At 33.1% G+C, this 14,231-nt stretch overlaps 2 protein-coding genes across 2 annotated transcripts; both read right to left on the bottom strand.

Annotated features, from left to right (window-relative positions):
• Positions 1-1,624: 1,624 nt before the first annotated feature.
• Positions 1,625-5,119, bottom strand: LOC143591857 (tobamovirus multiplication protein 2A-like). Its single transcript, XM_077071934.1, has 6 exons — positions 4,875-5,119; positions 3,556-3,655; positions 3,368-3,448; positions 3,198-3,302; positions 2,901-3,110; positions 1,625-1,792 (listed from the first exon to the last, which is right to left on the bottom strand). The coding sequence occupies exons 1-6, from the start codon at positions 5,111-5,113 to the stop codon at positions 1,685-1,687; spliced, it is 843 nt and encodes a 280-aa protein (XP_076928049.1). The 5' UTR covers positions 5,114-5,119; the 3' UTR covers positions 1,625-1,684.
• A 4,833-nt stretch (positions 5,120-9,952) lies between these two features.
• Positions 9,953-13,355, bottom strand: LOC143591848 (putative methyltransferase PMT14). The gene is made up of 6 exons (XM_077071927.1): positions 12,701-13,355; positions 12,407-12,617; positions 12,031-12,313; positions 11,101-11,487; positions 10,280-10,357; positions 9,953-10,185 (listed from the first exon to the last, which is right to left on the bottom strand). The coding sequence occupies exons 1-6, from the start codon at positions 13,337-13,339 to the stop codon at positions 9,960-9,962; spliced, it is 1,824 nt and encodes a 607-aa protein (XP_076928042.1). The 5' UTR covers positions 13,340-13,355; the 3' UTR covers positions 9,953-9,959.
• Between the last annotated feature and the right edge of the window lie 876 nt (positions 13,356-14,231).

Genomic DNA, 14,231 nt, shown 5'->3' with positions numbered 1-14,231 from the left:
TAAGGTAGTTATTGTGATGCTAATCGAGATAGTGCCTAGTGGGCTCCCTAAGATGTGTTTTCATGATTAACGAGGACAATGTGCGGGAAATAAATTCTATTCTGCATAGGTTTTGAATTATTTATTTACATTTTTGTACGGTTTTATTTGTTCTAGATATCCTTGTTAGGGAAAATTCACAAAATAACTATTTATGAAATTAAACTAGTCGTTACGAGTAGTTTTTAGAACCAATTAAAAGTTGTCACATGTCCTTAAACTAACCATAACAAACACGTTCAATAATCATTTACTCGTCACAACTAAATAAGTTTCATGCCTCGCAATCAACGCCCATGAGTTATTTATAAATCCTTTAGTCGCGACGACTAGTTTACCTAATTTACATTCCCTACACGAGTAGTTTATTAGTAGTTAACTCGTCGTGACTAGTTTAACCTTATAATCTACTCGTCGCGACTAGTTTAACCTTATAATCTACTCGTCGCAACTAAAGGACTTATGAATTACTCGTAGGCGTTGATTACGAGGCATAAAACTTATTTAGTCGTGACGAGTAAATGATTAGTGAACGTGCTCGTTACGGTTAGTTTAAGGACACGTGGCAAGTTCAAATTAGTTTTTACAAACTACTCGTCACAACTAGTTTATAATACCTATTTTTAGAATTTTTTGCAAAGAATACCTAAAAGTAGAATTTTGTTTTCATGAATGCTTATTTTGGTAATTTTCCCGCTGAAAATACATGTATCGAGTATCAATAACACTAGGTACTGAGTACCGTACTGAATTTACTAGTATGGTACGGGTATTTTGATACGGTAACCACTTTGGTATCGCTTTGCTTTTTATTTTTTCAAATATCCAATGATTTTGGTACCGGCACCATTATGAATAACAAAAAAACTGAATCAATACGAGTACCAAATTGGCTAAAATTGGTACGGGTAGTATCGGCATTTAATAAACCATAATACCAAAACCGTAATAGCAAAAAAATAACCAATAAACCATAATGCCAAAGTAAACAATGTTATCATATCCGTTCGTAATCAATTATCAGAATACCAAAGCATCCAAAATACCTCTACATATTCCAAACGGGTACCGAATACCGAAATACCCGTATCCATAAATATCGTATACCGAAATCATAAAATCTTGATACTAAGTACATGTGTTCCGGGGGAAAATACCATCCCATCAGAAAAACTCAAAAATCACCTTTTAGAAAAAGAATATACAGCTAACATTTGTAATCGTTATATGCCCATTATTAATAAAAATATAATCTATTTTGGATCAACCAAACTCAATCTATACTTGAGATTTTGACTCACAAAACGACCCATTTTAACAGATATGGAAAAAATGCAACCCTATAATATTACTCTTCATGATCAAACATATCATTTAAAACAGTTTTTATAATCTAAAGTTTTGCACTGCTCTCTTACATAATCAACTAAAAGTCTAAAATGATAGTAATAATAGCAGTAACCAACAAAATAATTACTTCATCCCCTTTGCTAATAAGATGACAATATAGATGTTACGATAAATACAGGAGTTAAAAGAATTTGAAGCTCCTGAAGCTGACAATCGACAAGAACATGTTATGTTGATAAAGCATACACACAAACATCAATTAAACAAAAAATCGGTTTATATCCTCAAATCGGTGTTACATGATCGAGCAACCGCCTTTCTCCTCAGTTGGTTGCACATTGGCTTGCGGATACCTGTTTGGCTCGTTCGGGTTGTATGTAAACTCAGTCGTATCAAGCCCATACTGTTTCACATAGAAATGAAAAAAAATCAAAGGCCGGTTCATAAATAGGTACGTTTGGAAGTGCATACACATTTATCTATGATCAGATTGAATGCTTATTAGACTAGAGCTTGTTGGAAAATCAGGCCCTTGATCAAACACAAACCACATGACATGAACGAACTCGTTCGATTCTTTTATTATTGATAACCCGAAAATATAAAGCACACCTGAACCCGTTACATGATGAGTGATGACCATATTTATAGCTAAACAATCTTGATGAGCAAGTACCACAATCCTAATTGGACTCTAATCCAAACAAATACATAAGTTGAACTAACCCATGATTATGTAAAGCCATATGATAAACATAAACATATAAAACCCATATAAAACTTTAATTAACTCAATTATTTAGATAATTATCAACCTATCAAATCCATAATAACCAAAAGACCAAAATGCCCCTGAACTATCAGACTTATGACAAGATTAGTCTAGCAATAGAGCTCAGTTAAGTGGAAAGGTCAAATGCATGATATATCAGACAGGGCCTCAGGGTGTCCAACTGTCCATGAAACTAATATAATTGAAAAGTAACTGAAATAACCTAAACGGAATAACCAAACCCAACAAAAAACCGACGGTTTGGTTTTAGGTATTAAAAAAATGATTTTTCGGTTCAGTTTCGCTATCAACCAAAAAATCGAACCGAACTGAAAAGTTGATTTTAAGTAATTAATAAAAAAGTTTATAAATGGTGTAGTCCATGTGTAATATTCAATTAATCATTAATTAACTAAAAAGTTTAGGTCCAAAATTAAGGTTTTAAATTCATAATTTTGGGCCACTTCTCTTTCGATGCAAAATTAGCCCAAATGGTAAAACTGGACAAACCAAAACCGAAACGAATCGATTTGGGTTATGCTTTAGCTAAAACGGGTCAAATCCAAACGCTTAGCAGTTCCAAAAAATCAAGCCGTATAAAGTGTACTTATAGTGCATATAATCTATTCAGTTATTTTTATGTAGTGTGTACTTATACTGCATATAACCTATTCAGCTATTTTTATGTAGAGGTTTAGATTATTAGTGTAATAACATGGTAGAATAGTCATATACACACCTTTTCCCTCATTCGTGTACTCCATGCATCATTTCTGCTTGGACGGCTATCAAGGGCTGCAGTAACAGGAACACCTGTAGCGGGAACTGGTTGGCGGCTGATCAATGGCTGTCGTTGCTGCCTGGGGCCTGCTATGTACTCATCATTACTATCATAGTCTGGTTGAGCATTTGCAGCCCGTACCATTAGAGCTAACAAGAATACAATACCCTGCAAATCCATATGAAACTAATATTAGAAATATTAGTTTTCAATATTATGAAATAAGGTTACAAGGTTAAGATATTACTGATGTACCTCCAATATAACAGCACCAAGTGCCACCCATCTGCATATTTTCCAATTCTCATCCAGAAACTGGTAAATCATATCGAATTTTCCAGTTTCGTCAACCGGGATCTCCTGATGACATAATTATGTTTTAATTATATATGAATACATAATATTGAAATTCAAAGCAAACTCACAGCTCTCCAGCTTTTGTCAAAGAAGATGAAAGCAGCACATCCCAATTCTACCAGGATTAACAAGAATATAAGAACAGAATACTGCATTGCCTTAAGGAAAACAATGATATAAGATATAAAATGGATCACTTTGTTATTATTGAAGATACTTCTACTATGATTAATGGGGCCATAAAGTGGAAGGATACACAAGTTAGGCAACATCCACTTCGGGTTGCTGCTCCAATGCAACCGAAAATAGATATGATAAAGATAAGTGCACCAATAACAACAAATAGATAAATGAACCTGCACACAACAAGCAAAATTAATCAGTTGCTATAATTAAACTGAACCAGTTACTATAATTTTAGTTATCTTTCTAAATTCCAAGTGCTTTAAATGCGGATCATCTTTAATGTTTTAGGAGCGGTTGGTGTTTTCCATCAACTAATATCATAAACTATGCACTACAGATTACCATTATTGTGCTTTTTACCCTGCAAATTATTTTTTATTTTAGACAACAATTTTGCACAATAGACTGTTGTGATCTTGTAAATAGTTATTATGGATAAATAAAAGCCAAGCTAGTTTTTTGTGTGCTCAACTTTTATGACTTGTGATATACTTTCTGTGATCTCAGCATAATTAATGCAAAAAAACTTAGCAATGTAGGAACATGTGCTCAAAATTCCAGTTTTGGTTGCTTAATCAGCAACCTAAGGGTTATGTGCCCCACCCTTACAAGTAAAAACTATTTGATAAAATAAGCATATTAAATATGGCAAGTATTAAGCGTGATTAATCATGTTTACCACATAATCAAACTATTATGCAGACACAGTTAAGTGTTATCCCAAATCAAATTCTCATTTGGCCTAGAGTAATATGGTTTTAGCTTTTTAACTTGATTACTTTGAGCCCAAACTATAGCATTCAGAGATGGTCATAAGTCTAAACGCAAATCATGTGACTTTTTGTTTATTGCCCTTTCAATATATGGATTAGTAAGTGCATGAGATAGATGATAGAGATGATTTATCATCCAATTGATAGCTTTGGTTTAACTCCCTTTAAGTGTAACATACAATTTAAATGAGTATACTTTCAGTATATCGATTGATTGACTTGAAAAGATAGATAAAGGAAAAACGATTAAAACAGGCATTTCGACACTAGTGTTATTCCCCTTATCATTCTTTTATGCTAACCTATATGCTAATAGTCTACTCCTTCAAATTAAACTTTTAATTTTTGACGGGAGTTTAACCAAATTTATCTTCTACATGATTAACCATCTCTACCATTTACTTAATCTCATAAGTCATACAGAAAGCATGTAGTAGTAAATAAGTTCACCAATTTCCTAAAGAACATTATATCTTATGACCTTTTAGCACTCACTTCTAATGTTTCTAAACCATGTAAACATGAAATTATCTAAAGATGATTGTAAGCCTAAATGGAAAATTAAAGGAAAAAAGATATGCTTTAAGATTCACAAAAATGGCATAAGACAGCATACCAAGCAGTAGGCAAGTTATCAAATATGCTGATGCGAGACAGTGAGACAGCCATTAACATAGGGCGTCCAAGCTTAATCAGTTCTTCATGTGGACCATGTGGAGGTTCAAAATCATGATCCCTAGCATTTTGGTACATAAGAAACATGTATACCCCATACGCCACCATTGCTAGACCAGTAAGTGTCAACAAGAAGTTCAGGAGCTTCAGCAAACACTCTAAACACCCCTTACAAGCCATACTTGTCTTTTTTATCTTGAACTTGCTTAAATTAAAAATGATATAATCTAATCAATTACTTCAACCCTGCATTAGAACAGCCACAAAGTAGCATTTAATTCAATATCAATTGCAGAAATAGTGATATAAAAAGACGAGAAAATGAGAAGAAATACAAAAGATACAGGAAACTTGAGATGGCTTTAGTTAAACAAAACATTTATGTGCAAATTAGGGCTGTAAAAGAACCGAACCGAACAAGGCCTTGTTCATGGTTGTTCGTTAAGCTTTTATCGGGCAAATGAATGGTTCACAAACAACAAACTGAACGAAACTTCCTGTTCGTGTTCGCTCACGAACGAACAAAAATGAATACAAACAATGTTATATCTGATTTGGCTAACCGAGGATGGTCAGCGTCAACGGTTCACCAACGGCCCAACTACCAAGTTTGTGCTGGTGTTTTATTTAGCATTCATATTCATATGTTAACTTTAATATAAATTAATCACATAATATCATATGTATCTTTGTCTTATAGTTAATAAATTTGCTTACATCTATATGATAAGATTAGAAAAGTCCTAGAAAAGTCATTAAAAAGTATTAAAAGCCTTTAATAAACAAACATACACGAACACATCATCGAATGTTCACGAATACAACTGAACAAACATCGCCTCTGTCCGTGTTTGTTCATTTAGTTAATCGAACAAAATTCCGTGTTCATGTTAGTTCATTTATTAAATGAACAAACATAAACAAACATTAACGAGCGTAAACGAACACATTATCGAGCGTTCATGTTCCTTCATTTAGTTAATCGAACGAACATAAACAAACACACAAAAACAATTAAAAGCACATGAGCTCTATTCGTGTTTATTTCATTTACTTATCCAACGAAATTCCTTGTTAATGCTTGTTTATTTATTAAACAAACGAACATAAACGATCAGTTGACCAGCAGTGCAAATTGAACAATCAATTACTCTAAAAATAATTTCATTAACAGAAACCTAAACGTAAGGCAATTCAGAATCACTTGTTTACTTTTCAGTTAAGCGAAGCGAAAGAGATTCGATAAACAGTACGCAAAGATAAGCAGCTAAAAGTAACAACATCTTCCGAATGACGTAATCAAAATTGTTAATTTCACAAATATATATAATTCAACGCATTCATAATATACGGCATGCAGATCCGAAATTGAATTGAATTCACGATCTATCTAATGATAAACAAATAGCAATAATTGCAATTACAAATTAAAATATGCAAAACCTAAGGTTAAATATAATTCATGAATGATGAATACAGGCAGATTCAGATTGAAGGTGAATTGAATGGAGTACTTACAGAGGAACGAGTGATTGAGATTTGGAAGTGGAAATTGAGATGAATGAAGGAGAGACCGTGGATTGGTGGAATTCGATTCAATTGAAACGAAAAGTGTTGGTGGTCACAATAATAATAAATTTATTTTTTAATTGCTTTGCTTTTTCATGTGACGTAATAATAAGCATGCTAGGTTACATGGATTTCATCGTTTTAATTTTTTGCTTTCCCGAGTTCATTTATGAAAAAAAAAACATAACGAAAAGAAAATTTTCTTATTCTTATTTTTTCTTTTGGCATCACCTCTTTAATTTTAATTTTCTTTTCTTTATAATTTTTCTAATTTGAAAAAATATAATTTTTCTTATTTTACTCCTTATTTTCTCTCCATTCCTCTCTTTTTCTTTCCTTTAATGAAATTCGGGAACACCTTTTTTATATTTTTCTTTCATTTCCTTCCTTAAATGAAACTCGGGAATACAACAAACTTTTTCCATCTCTCATTTTCCTTTCTTTTCCTCCCTTAAATGAAGCTCAGGAACACTGTGTAATATGGCCTACACTACATGTAGATCTCTCTTCTCTCGTACCAGTCATATTAGTTGTTTCAACTTTTAAACATACGTTTACTTTCATATAATTTTCGTTAAACAGATTTTCTGAGTTTCACTCTTTATATCACCGTATAACGTCAAATCAAATTGGTATGTATTGTCTGTTAGTGATGTGTATATAAACATGAGCCTTGATTATAAGTTCTTGTCTGATTCTTGTAGTTTTTCAGATTTGATATCTCTTTCGTAGACATAAAAACTTTTTATTCTTATGAATTGTAAAATGAAACATTATCATAAGGTTGAAAATGGTTTAAATAATTATTAGATTATTGGTAAAAACAATACGTAATTGTGTAATCTATTATAATTTTGTTATAGATTACGACTTTAATGAAAAATAACACATTGTTAAAAGTGACATTTATATTGTCACCGTATACCTCATCACCTAACATGTTAAATAAACAGTGATTGAACACCTTCAAAGTTCTTTATTCAAAGGAAGATATTATTTGTTTTATTAGCATGGTCTTGTGACTCTTGTCAAACCTTCAAAGTTCTTTATTCAAATGAAAATATTAGGTCTTTTTATTATGTAGTATATATTGTTCATTTTAATTAACCACCAAGTCATTTCATCTTTAATATTATAATGATATCAAAAGGCATTCGGCATAGTAGTACCAACAACCAATACAAGTATTAAATGATGTGGGTTCAAGTATTAGATAAGACTTTAAATTTTTTAAATGATGAGGGTTCAAGTCTCGTAATTATTAAAAGAGGATATAATTTTGGATTATAATTAGAGAGAATCTAGAATTAATAAAATTTCTTAGATTAATGATAAATTATCTAATCATTAATACTTTATAAAGGGGCAGAATTAGATGGTTTGTATTATGCTATAACCTGTTCACGAATAAAAAGAGGATAGAACAAAAAAGAAGGAATTCATTAATCAAATTCGTAGTTTTTGTTGTTTGGTCCTTAGGTAGCCTTGTTTACACACTACAAGCTTAATTTATCCTTAACTTTCATGTTGGGATAAAGCAGGTATGAGTAAACTAATGATCACATTATAGAACTTTTTACAAAGACAATGTCAACTCCTAGATTTCTTTCTATACAATTTTTAAGCTACATGTCATTCTCAGTCATGCATACATTGCAAAGACACATTATTTAAAGTAGAACATGAAAGTCTAGAAGGTATTTATGAATTAAAAAACTCTACATATAAAACCATTTTATACTCACGGTCTGCACAAAAATTAATATAGAATGCATATAGTTTAATAGTTGTGTATGCTCTGGATTTTGCATTAGTGAAAAGACGCATATACACTTCTATTTGGTTATTTCAAATAGATACATCAGTGTTGCATACTTGCATACACACCTGGTGACATTATCAATATGGGCCATATTACAGAGCAAAATTCGTTAGACAAAATCCTTAGCATATTTATCAGTGGTCTCATCAGTCATTTTTATGTCAGTATGCCATATTACACTGGTCGTATAGTATAACTCAAACTCACATAGCCAATATAATGTATCATTCTAATAAGTTATACGACCTAGTATGACCATTTTCTATGTGTCATACGACCCGAATACGACCCGTATGACGCCAGTAATTTCTCTATAGTGTGTCAATAATGCTCATTTAGAATCCTTTCAAATATATGTATACATTTTTAGAATGAGCTGGCGAACATAGCTTTTCAGTTAAAGGACCAATCATTATGTTTCTTAGATAGAAAATAACAATAATGAAAGGTATTGGTCTTGAGATGAATCTGCTTTTAAAAATAAGTTTAAATTTAGAACAAGTGATATCGATTTCATTTTTGTTACAACTATTTATTATTCAAAATCGCAATAATTTTAATTTGCATCCAAACGCACCTAACTTAGCTGTACCATTCAGTTTGGAAAGAGTTAAAAACCAGTTCGAAAGTAAAAAAAATTCAATCAAACCCATTTCATTAGAGGTGCACAAATCTTATTTTTTAAATCCAGTTCCGGGTCTGGTAGAAATTGGCTCCAGGTGTGGTCAGGTTTTTGACCAGTCGGGTCCCGGTTTTGACCGTGTAGAGGTAGAACTGGTTCCGGTGGTTCTAGCTCTGTTCCAGGTATGGTTTCCCTGAGGAACTGAAACTTGGTTTGTACCCGCGGGTCGGGTAGGACGAGTCCGGTGGTCTGGAACCGGGTTTTAAGTGGCATTTTGCATTTTGTTTATGCCCAAGTATGATCCTTGTTACAATAGAAAAGAAGAAAACACATACATATACACAACTGCATTAGTCCAAATCCAATAATGCAAAAATAATTCATATAAAGCTAAACAATAAAAACAAAAATAACCCTGCTAGAGGTAGTAAGTTTACAAACACTTGAAATAACTTATGATCATCTTACATCTACAAAACAGACCCATAAAGATATGCAAGTTCCATTTCGAACCTAACGCAAATCTCGATTTTGTTGACTTTGACTTACATAAAAAACACTAGTTTGTTGACTAATATAACATATCATTTATTAAATTACTCACGCCCTGCTTGCGGTGCGCACATATAATGTATATATGTGTGAACCCTTGGGTGGGCAAAAGTAAAATTGCACTAATTTTGACGTTATTTTACTAATCACGTGAAAATAACGTTAAAAGTGGCGGAAGGTTAATCAGGCATCATGTGGTGGCGTTGATAGCCGAAAGACAAGGGCACATGCACCAATCAGCCGGTGTCCCGATGATTGAGTGTTATGTGTCTTATGTCCAAGGCTTGATTCAAAACTACTATCGAGCCGGGGGTCTCACCGGAAGCAGCCTCTCTATCCCTATCCCTATGGGATAGAGGTAAGGCTGTCTACATCTTACCCTCCTCAGACCCTACCATAGCATTGCTATTGGTGGGATATACTGAGTACGATGATGAAGATGATGATGATGATTTATTAAATTACTCACTTGATGTATCATTGCCAACCCAATATTGTTTAGAAGCCACAAAGATTTTCTTGGGGACAAAGGGTACATCTTCATGATCTAGTAACTTAACATCCCATCTCATACCTGCTGCAATTTTCATCACCTTGGTCAACGCGTCTACCTCGTCTCTCAGTATCACTACGCCTTCTGGTCTCAATATTCGGTCCATTTCTAGAAGGATGTCTTCCAGATCACATCTGTTTAATAATAATTTTTCATTATTAGATTTGTTTAGCTAATTTACCTAAGTCTCACAAATTAATACTTCTTATTAAAGTTTGATATACTTACCTGTTTTCATACAAGCTGAATACACCATTTCCATGAATGAGATCATACGTTCTTGGGTAAGTCGAGAAGCCTTCACACCTAATAGACAGGTGCCAGCTATTAGAAAATATCGCACACGACAAATTTAACAATAACTGTATGAGCATGAAAATTATTCTACAAAATACACAGATAGTATCATTAAAGGTGTCAATCGACCCATTTACTAACGAATGGGTCAATTTGGGTTTTGTATGTCTCAAACCGGTCAAATGGGTCAATTTGGGTCTTGTTCATCTTAAATTAGTTAAGAATATGAACATCTTCGTGTTCTTTTATGTTCGTTCGTTAACAATATAAACAAACAAACAAACATAATTGAACATACATGAACAAACATAACTGAGCTAAAATCAGTTAAAAAGTAATGTGAAGAACAATGTGCTGGGCCTAAAAAGTTACGGGACTAAGTTGTAATGGACCAAACAATTTTAAATGGATATACTAAATATTAAAGAATGTTAACGCACGAACTTTCACAAACGTAAATGAACAAACATAAACGAATTTAAATGAATAAACGTTCATGAACATAAATGAACGAATGAAACTTGTGTTCATGTTCGTTTGTTTATTAAATAACTTTAAATTCTTGCCAAAGTGCCAAACAGTTCATGTCTTCATGAACTGTTCATGCCTAGGTGGAAAGTTGCCCGAAGTCTATCTGATTCGCACTTAGATAATTATTGTAAGCATATAGTGTTTCCAATCATAGCTAACACATTAATTAATTATTAAAACTTCATAAAATGGACAAAAATGAAAATATTTATGGAACTCACCAGTCATGATATATACCGATAAGACCTCGTTCATAGACAACACCCAATGTGTTTGGAGCAATAGTGGGGACCACATTCATCACCCACAATTTATTTGAGTCGAGTGCTGCAGCAAAACCTCCAAGGCCAGCATTCATATCCATAATGTTTCTGTATCTTGAAGTGCCAATTAACCGATTTGCCCTTTTGTAAGTACCAGCGTACGTTTTCCAAAGTTTACTATCTTCTTGATAAGATTCAACAGAAATATCTGGAACGAGTCCTTTAGATACCCAAGGCGGCACTGCTTGTAGTCTTGCTGGGAATTTCTTTAACTCCCCTCCCGCCACTTCATTTGCGTTCTTGACTTTAGGGTAGGGAGTTACACATGCCTCCATTTCCTTGTACCTGAATTATATGTAAAACAAGTTGATAATTTATAGGAAATCAAGACTTAAAATAACTTGCCTCTTCAAATTTAATATAATAATAAAATAACATATATGTAAATTGGTTATTACATGTATGTGAACTTGTGACAACATATATGTAATCACAAAGTTACATATTATAAATGACAAAAAATTACCCTCAATAAATATTAAATATATAAAATGATTGGTTGTTAAGAGTCCTCGAAGTTCTTAAATATTTTTGGAGTTCTGAAGAGATAAGAGATACATATATGTGTGTATATAATTTTAGGTATATAATGATATATTATTAGCTGTTTAAAAGGTTAAAAATGAAATGTACATATATCTAAAAATTTCATTTAGCTAGTTTTGACACAAAATAACCATACGCATTCCAAATAAAGCCAAACATGAACCAAAGAGAACTTAATGTTTGTAGCCTTTACTTTTTGCTGCTGCTGCTGCTGCTGCTACTGCTATTATTATTTGTTAGCTACTAAATAGAAAAAGAAATTTAAAAAGCTCAGTGGCTCACCAGACATTATCAGCATCACTGGATTTACAGAGATCTACAGACTTCATTTGGCAAGATTCAGCATTTACCTTCTTTCTCCAAATAGCAATATCACCCTTCTCATATTTCTTCTCCCAACAAAGAGATTCAGCAAGTTTTTCAATCTTTCTTTGCTCTGCTTTCAAATCCTCTTTTGTCCGTTTCCATGTCTGATAATATGTCTTCCAATTGATTGGAGGACCCGACAAAATCCAAAATCCACCAGGTCTAAGAACTCGATCAACTTCCATTAAATATATCCCATCTGTCCACAATTTTAAATTCATCATAAGAATGTATATTAACGGATTGACATTGTATATTAGATATGCAATCAAGAACCAGTCAAATTACTCACTGTTTTCGCCCCATGGTATTAAACATCGTGAACACTGAGCCATATCAAATGATCTTGCTGGAAAAGGAAGTTTAATTGATCCAAGAACACCAATAATAGCAGGTACACCACGTTCTAAAGCAAACTGCACTTGTGCTTCATGGTTATCCCTTGGTGCAAATGACATTGCTAACACATTTCTTTTCATCAAGTAAGCACCCCAGCTGGCAACCTGCGGTAACATTGTAAAAATCACAATTCTTGTTAAGAAAAAAACAAAACATGTAAACAGATTGTTAAGTAAACCAAACCTACCCCACAACCAGTATCCAAAGCCGTTCTAACAGACCCGTCTTTAATAGGAATCACTGTTGCAATTTCATCAATATATGCATCTGCTCCTTGAGGGAACATAGTTCCGCCACCTGGAAACTTAAAAACATTGCCTTGAAACTCGACCCAATGTTGATTTGCCTTCTCAACAGTTAAATGTTTAAAAGGCACATTAGCATAGTGAACATAATCACGCCCCTTTGGCCATGGGAATGGAGTTGAATACCCTTTTGGAGCTGGAATCAAACACTTCAACTTCTCCTCTTGTGGAGGGCAATGTCTTTCTCTATACACCATGTTTTCTCTCGGGAACCGCATGGCCCTGTCTTGTTCATGGCAGGGTGTGTAGTCAGTGTATTTGGCATCACACGCTTTGAACATTTTGGACTTTGGTTTGGAAGAATCAGGAATTGGAATGCTGTGGTGAGGAGTGAAGTCAAGGGTTGCAAAATCATCTTCACACTCGGTTTTCTTGGTTATGTCCATTGCTATACTGTCTCCTTTTCCAAAACCACTTTTCTGCCATGTTCCTAGCAAGTAAAAGAAACAGCAGAGCCCAAATACAATGATTATTGATAATGGACTTCTTCTTCTATTTGCTGGATTGTTCTTAGATCCCATTTTGTGCTTCAGAGACCTATAATATAGATCAAATTTCAAAAACATGAAAACATGATTTAAGGACACCTATGAGATAGTTAAATGTCTAATGGTTTGTGAAGATTAGTAATACAAATTCAAATCATTTTGTACAAAAAATGTGTCAATTTGGAGTAATACAAAATAAACATATTTAAAATTCATTGACAAAATCTAATTTTTGTTTCAAATTTATGAAATCAGATAAACCAAAAATAATGAGAATAAAAGTAAAAAATGAAACTTCAAATTGACTTTTGAAATCATTTTTTAACAATTTGAATTTTTACTTACAAAAACTGGTTTGATCAAATTGACTTGTTCGGTCTTAACGATTGAATATAAATAGTCTACTATAAGTTCAAGCAAGCCGCTATGGTGAAACCGCTAGAACGCGCTACTCTTATGACACATATGAGTTCAAGAGCATTACCATTAGTTAAATGTCTAATGGTTGTAAAGATAAGACGCAAGCCATACCATAAGCAGTTAAAAACCTAGCAGTGCATTTATTTGAAACTATAATTTAGGCAGAACAAAAGCAGATAATAACTTTATGAACAAAAGGCTAACTGTTGGTAGATCAGGCATCTAAACTTATAGATCAAGCTGAACAACTATTTATGATCCACATCACACCAAATAAACACAGAAACAATCAAACAACATAAATCTCACTTCATCAATCCTTTTCACCCAAATTACCACACAAATCACAACATATCATCACAACACATCAAATTAACCTAATTCACAACACCAAATCAACAAGCACATAGCAGCAAGTAACCATTCATGATCCAGATCACATCAATCGAACCCGAAAACAATCAAACAGCATAAATCTCAGTTCATAATCACAATACATCAAACG

Source organism: Bidens hawaiensis, unplaced genomic scaffold, assembly GCF_021521415.1.
Source record: "Bidens hawaiensis isolate Kalapana, Puna unplaced genomic scaffold, B.hawaiensis_p1.1 tig00040103_1, whole genome shotgun sequence".
Lineage (NCBI taxonomy): Eukaryota > Viridiplantae > Streptophyta > Magnoliopsida > Asterales > Asteraceae > Bidens > Bidens hawaiensis.
The sequence above is the reverse complement of the archived record's forward strand: the minus strand, read 5'-3'. Positions and strand labels throughout refer to the sequence as shown.

Excerpts from the sequence above, each read along its gene's own strand:
- LOC143591857 (XM_077071934.1), bottom strand. The coding sequence starts at position 5,113 with ATGGCTTGTAAGGGGTGTTTAGAGTGTTTGCTGAAGCTCCTGAACTTC. Across the intron at positions 3,111-3,197 it reads TTGGTGCTGTTATATTGGAG|GGTATTGTATTCTTGTTAGC; the intron begins GTACATCAGTAA and ends ATGGATTTGCAG. Across the intron at positions 1,793-2,900 it reads GTACACGAATGAGGGAAAAG|TATGGGCTTGATACGACTGA; the intron begins GTGTGTATATGA and ends TATGTGAAACAG.
- LOC143591848 (XM_077071927.1), bottom strand. The coding sequence starts at position 13,339 with ATGGGATCTAAGAACAATCCAGCAAATAGAAGAAGAAGTCCATTATCA. Across the intron at positions 12,618-12,700 it reads CTTTGGATACTGGTTGTGGG|GTTGCCAGCTGGGGTGCTTA; the intron begins GTAGGTTTGGTT and ends ATGTTACCGCAG. Across the intron at positions 12,314-12,406 it reads AATACCATGGGGCGAAAACA|ATGGGATATATTTAATGGAA; the intron begins GTGAGTAATTTG and ends AATTGTGGACAG.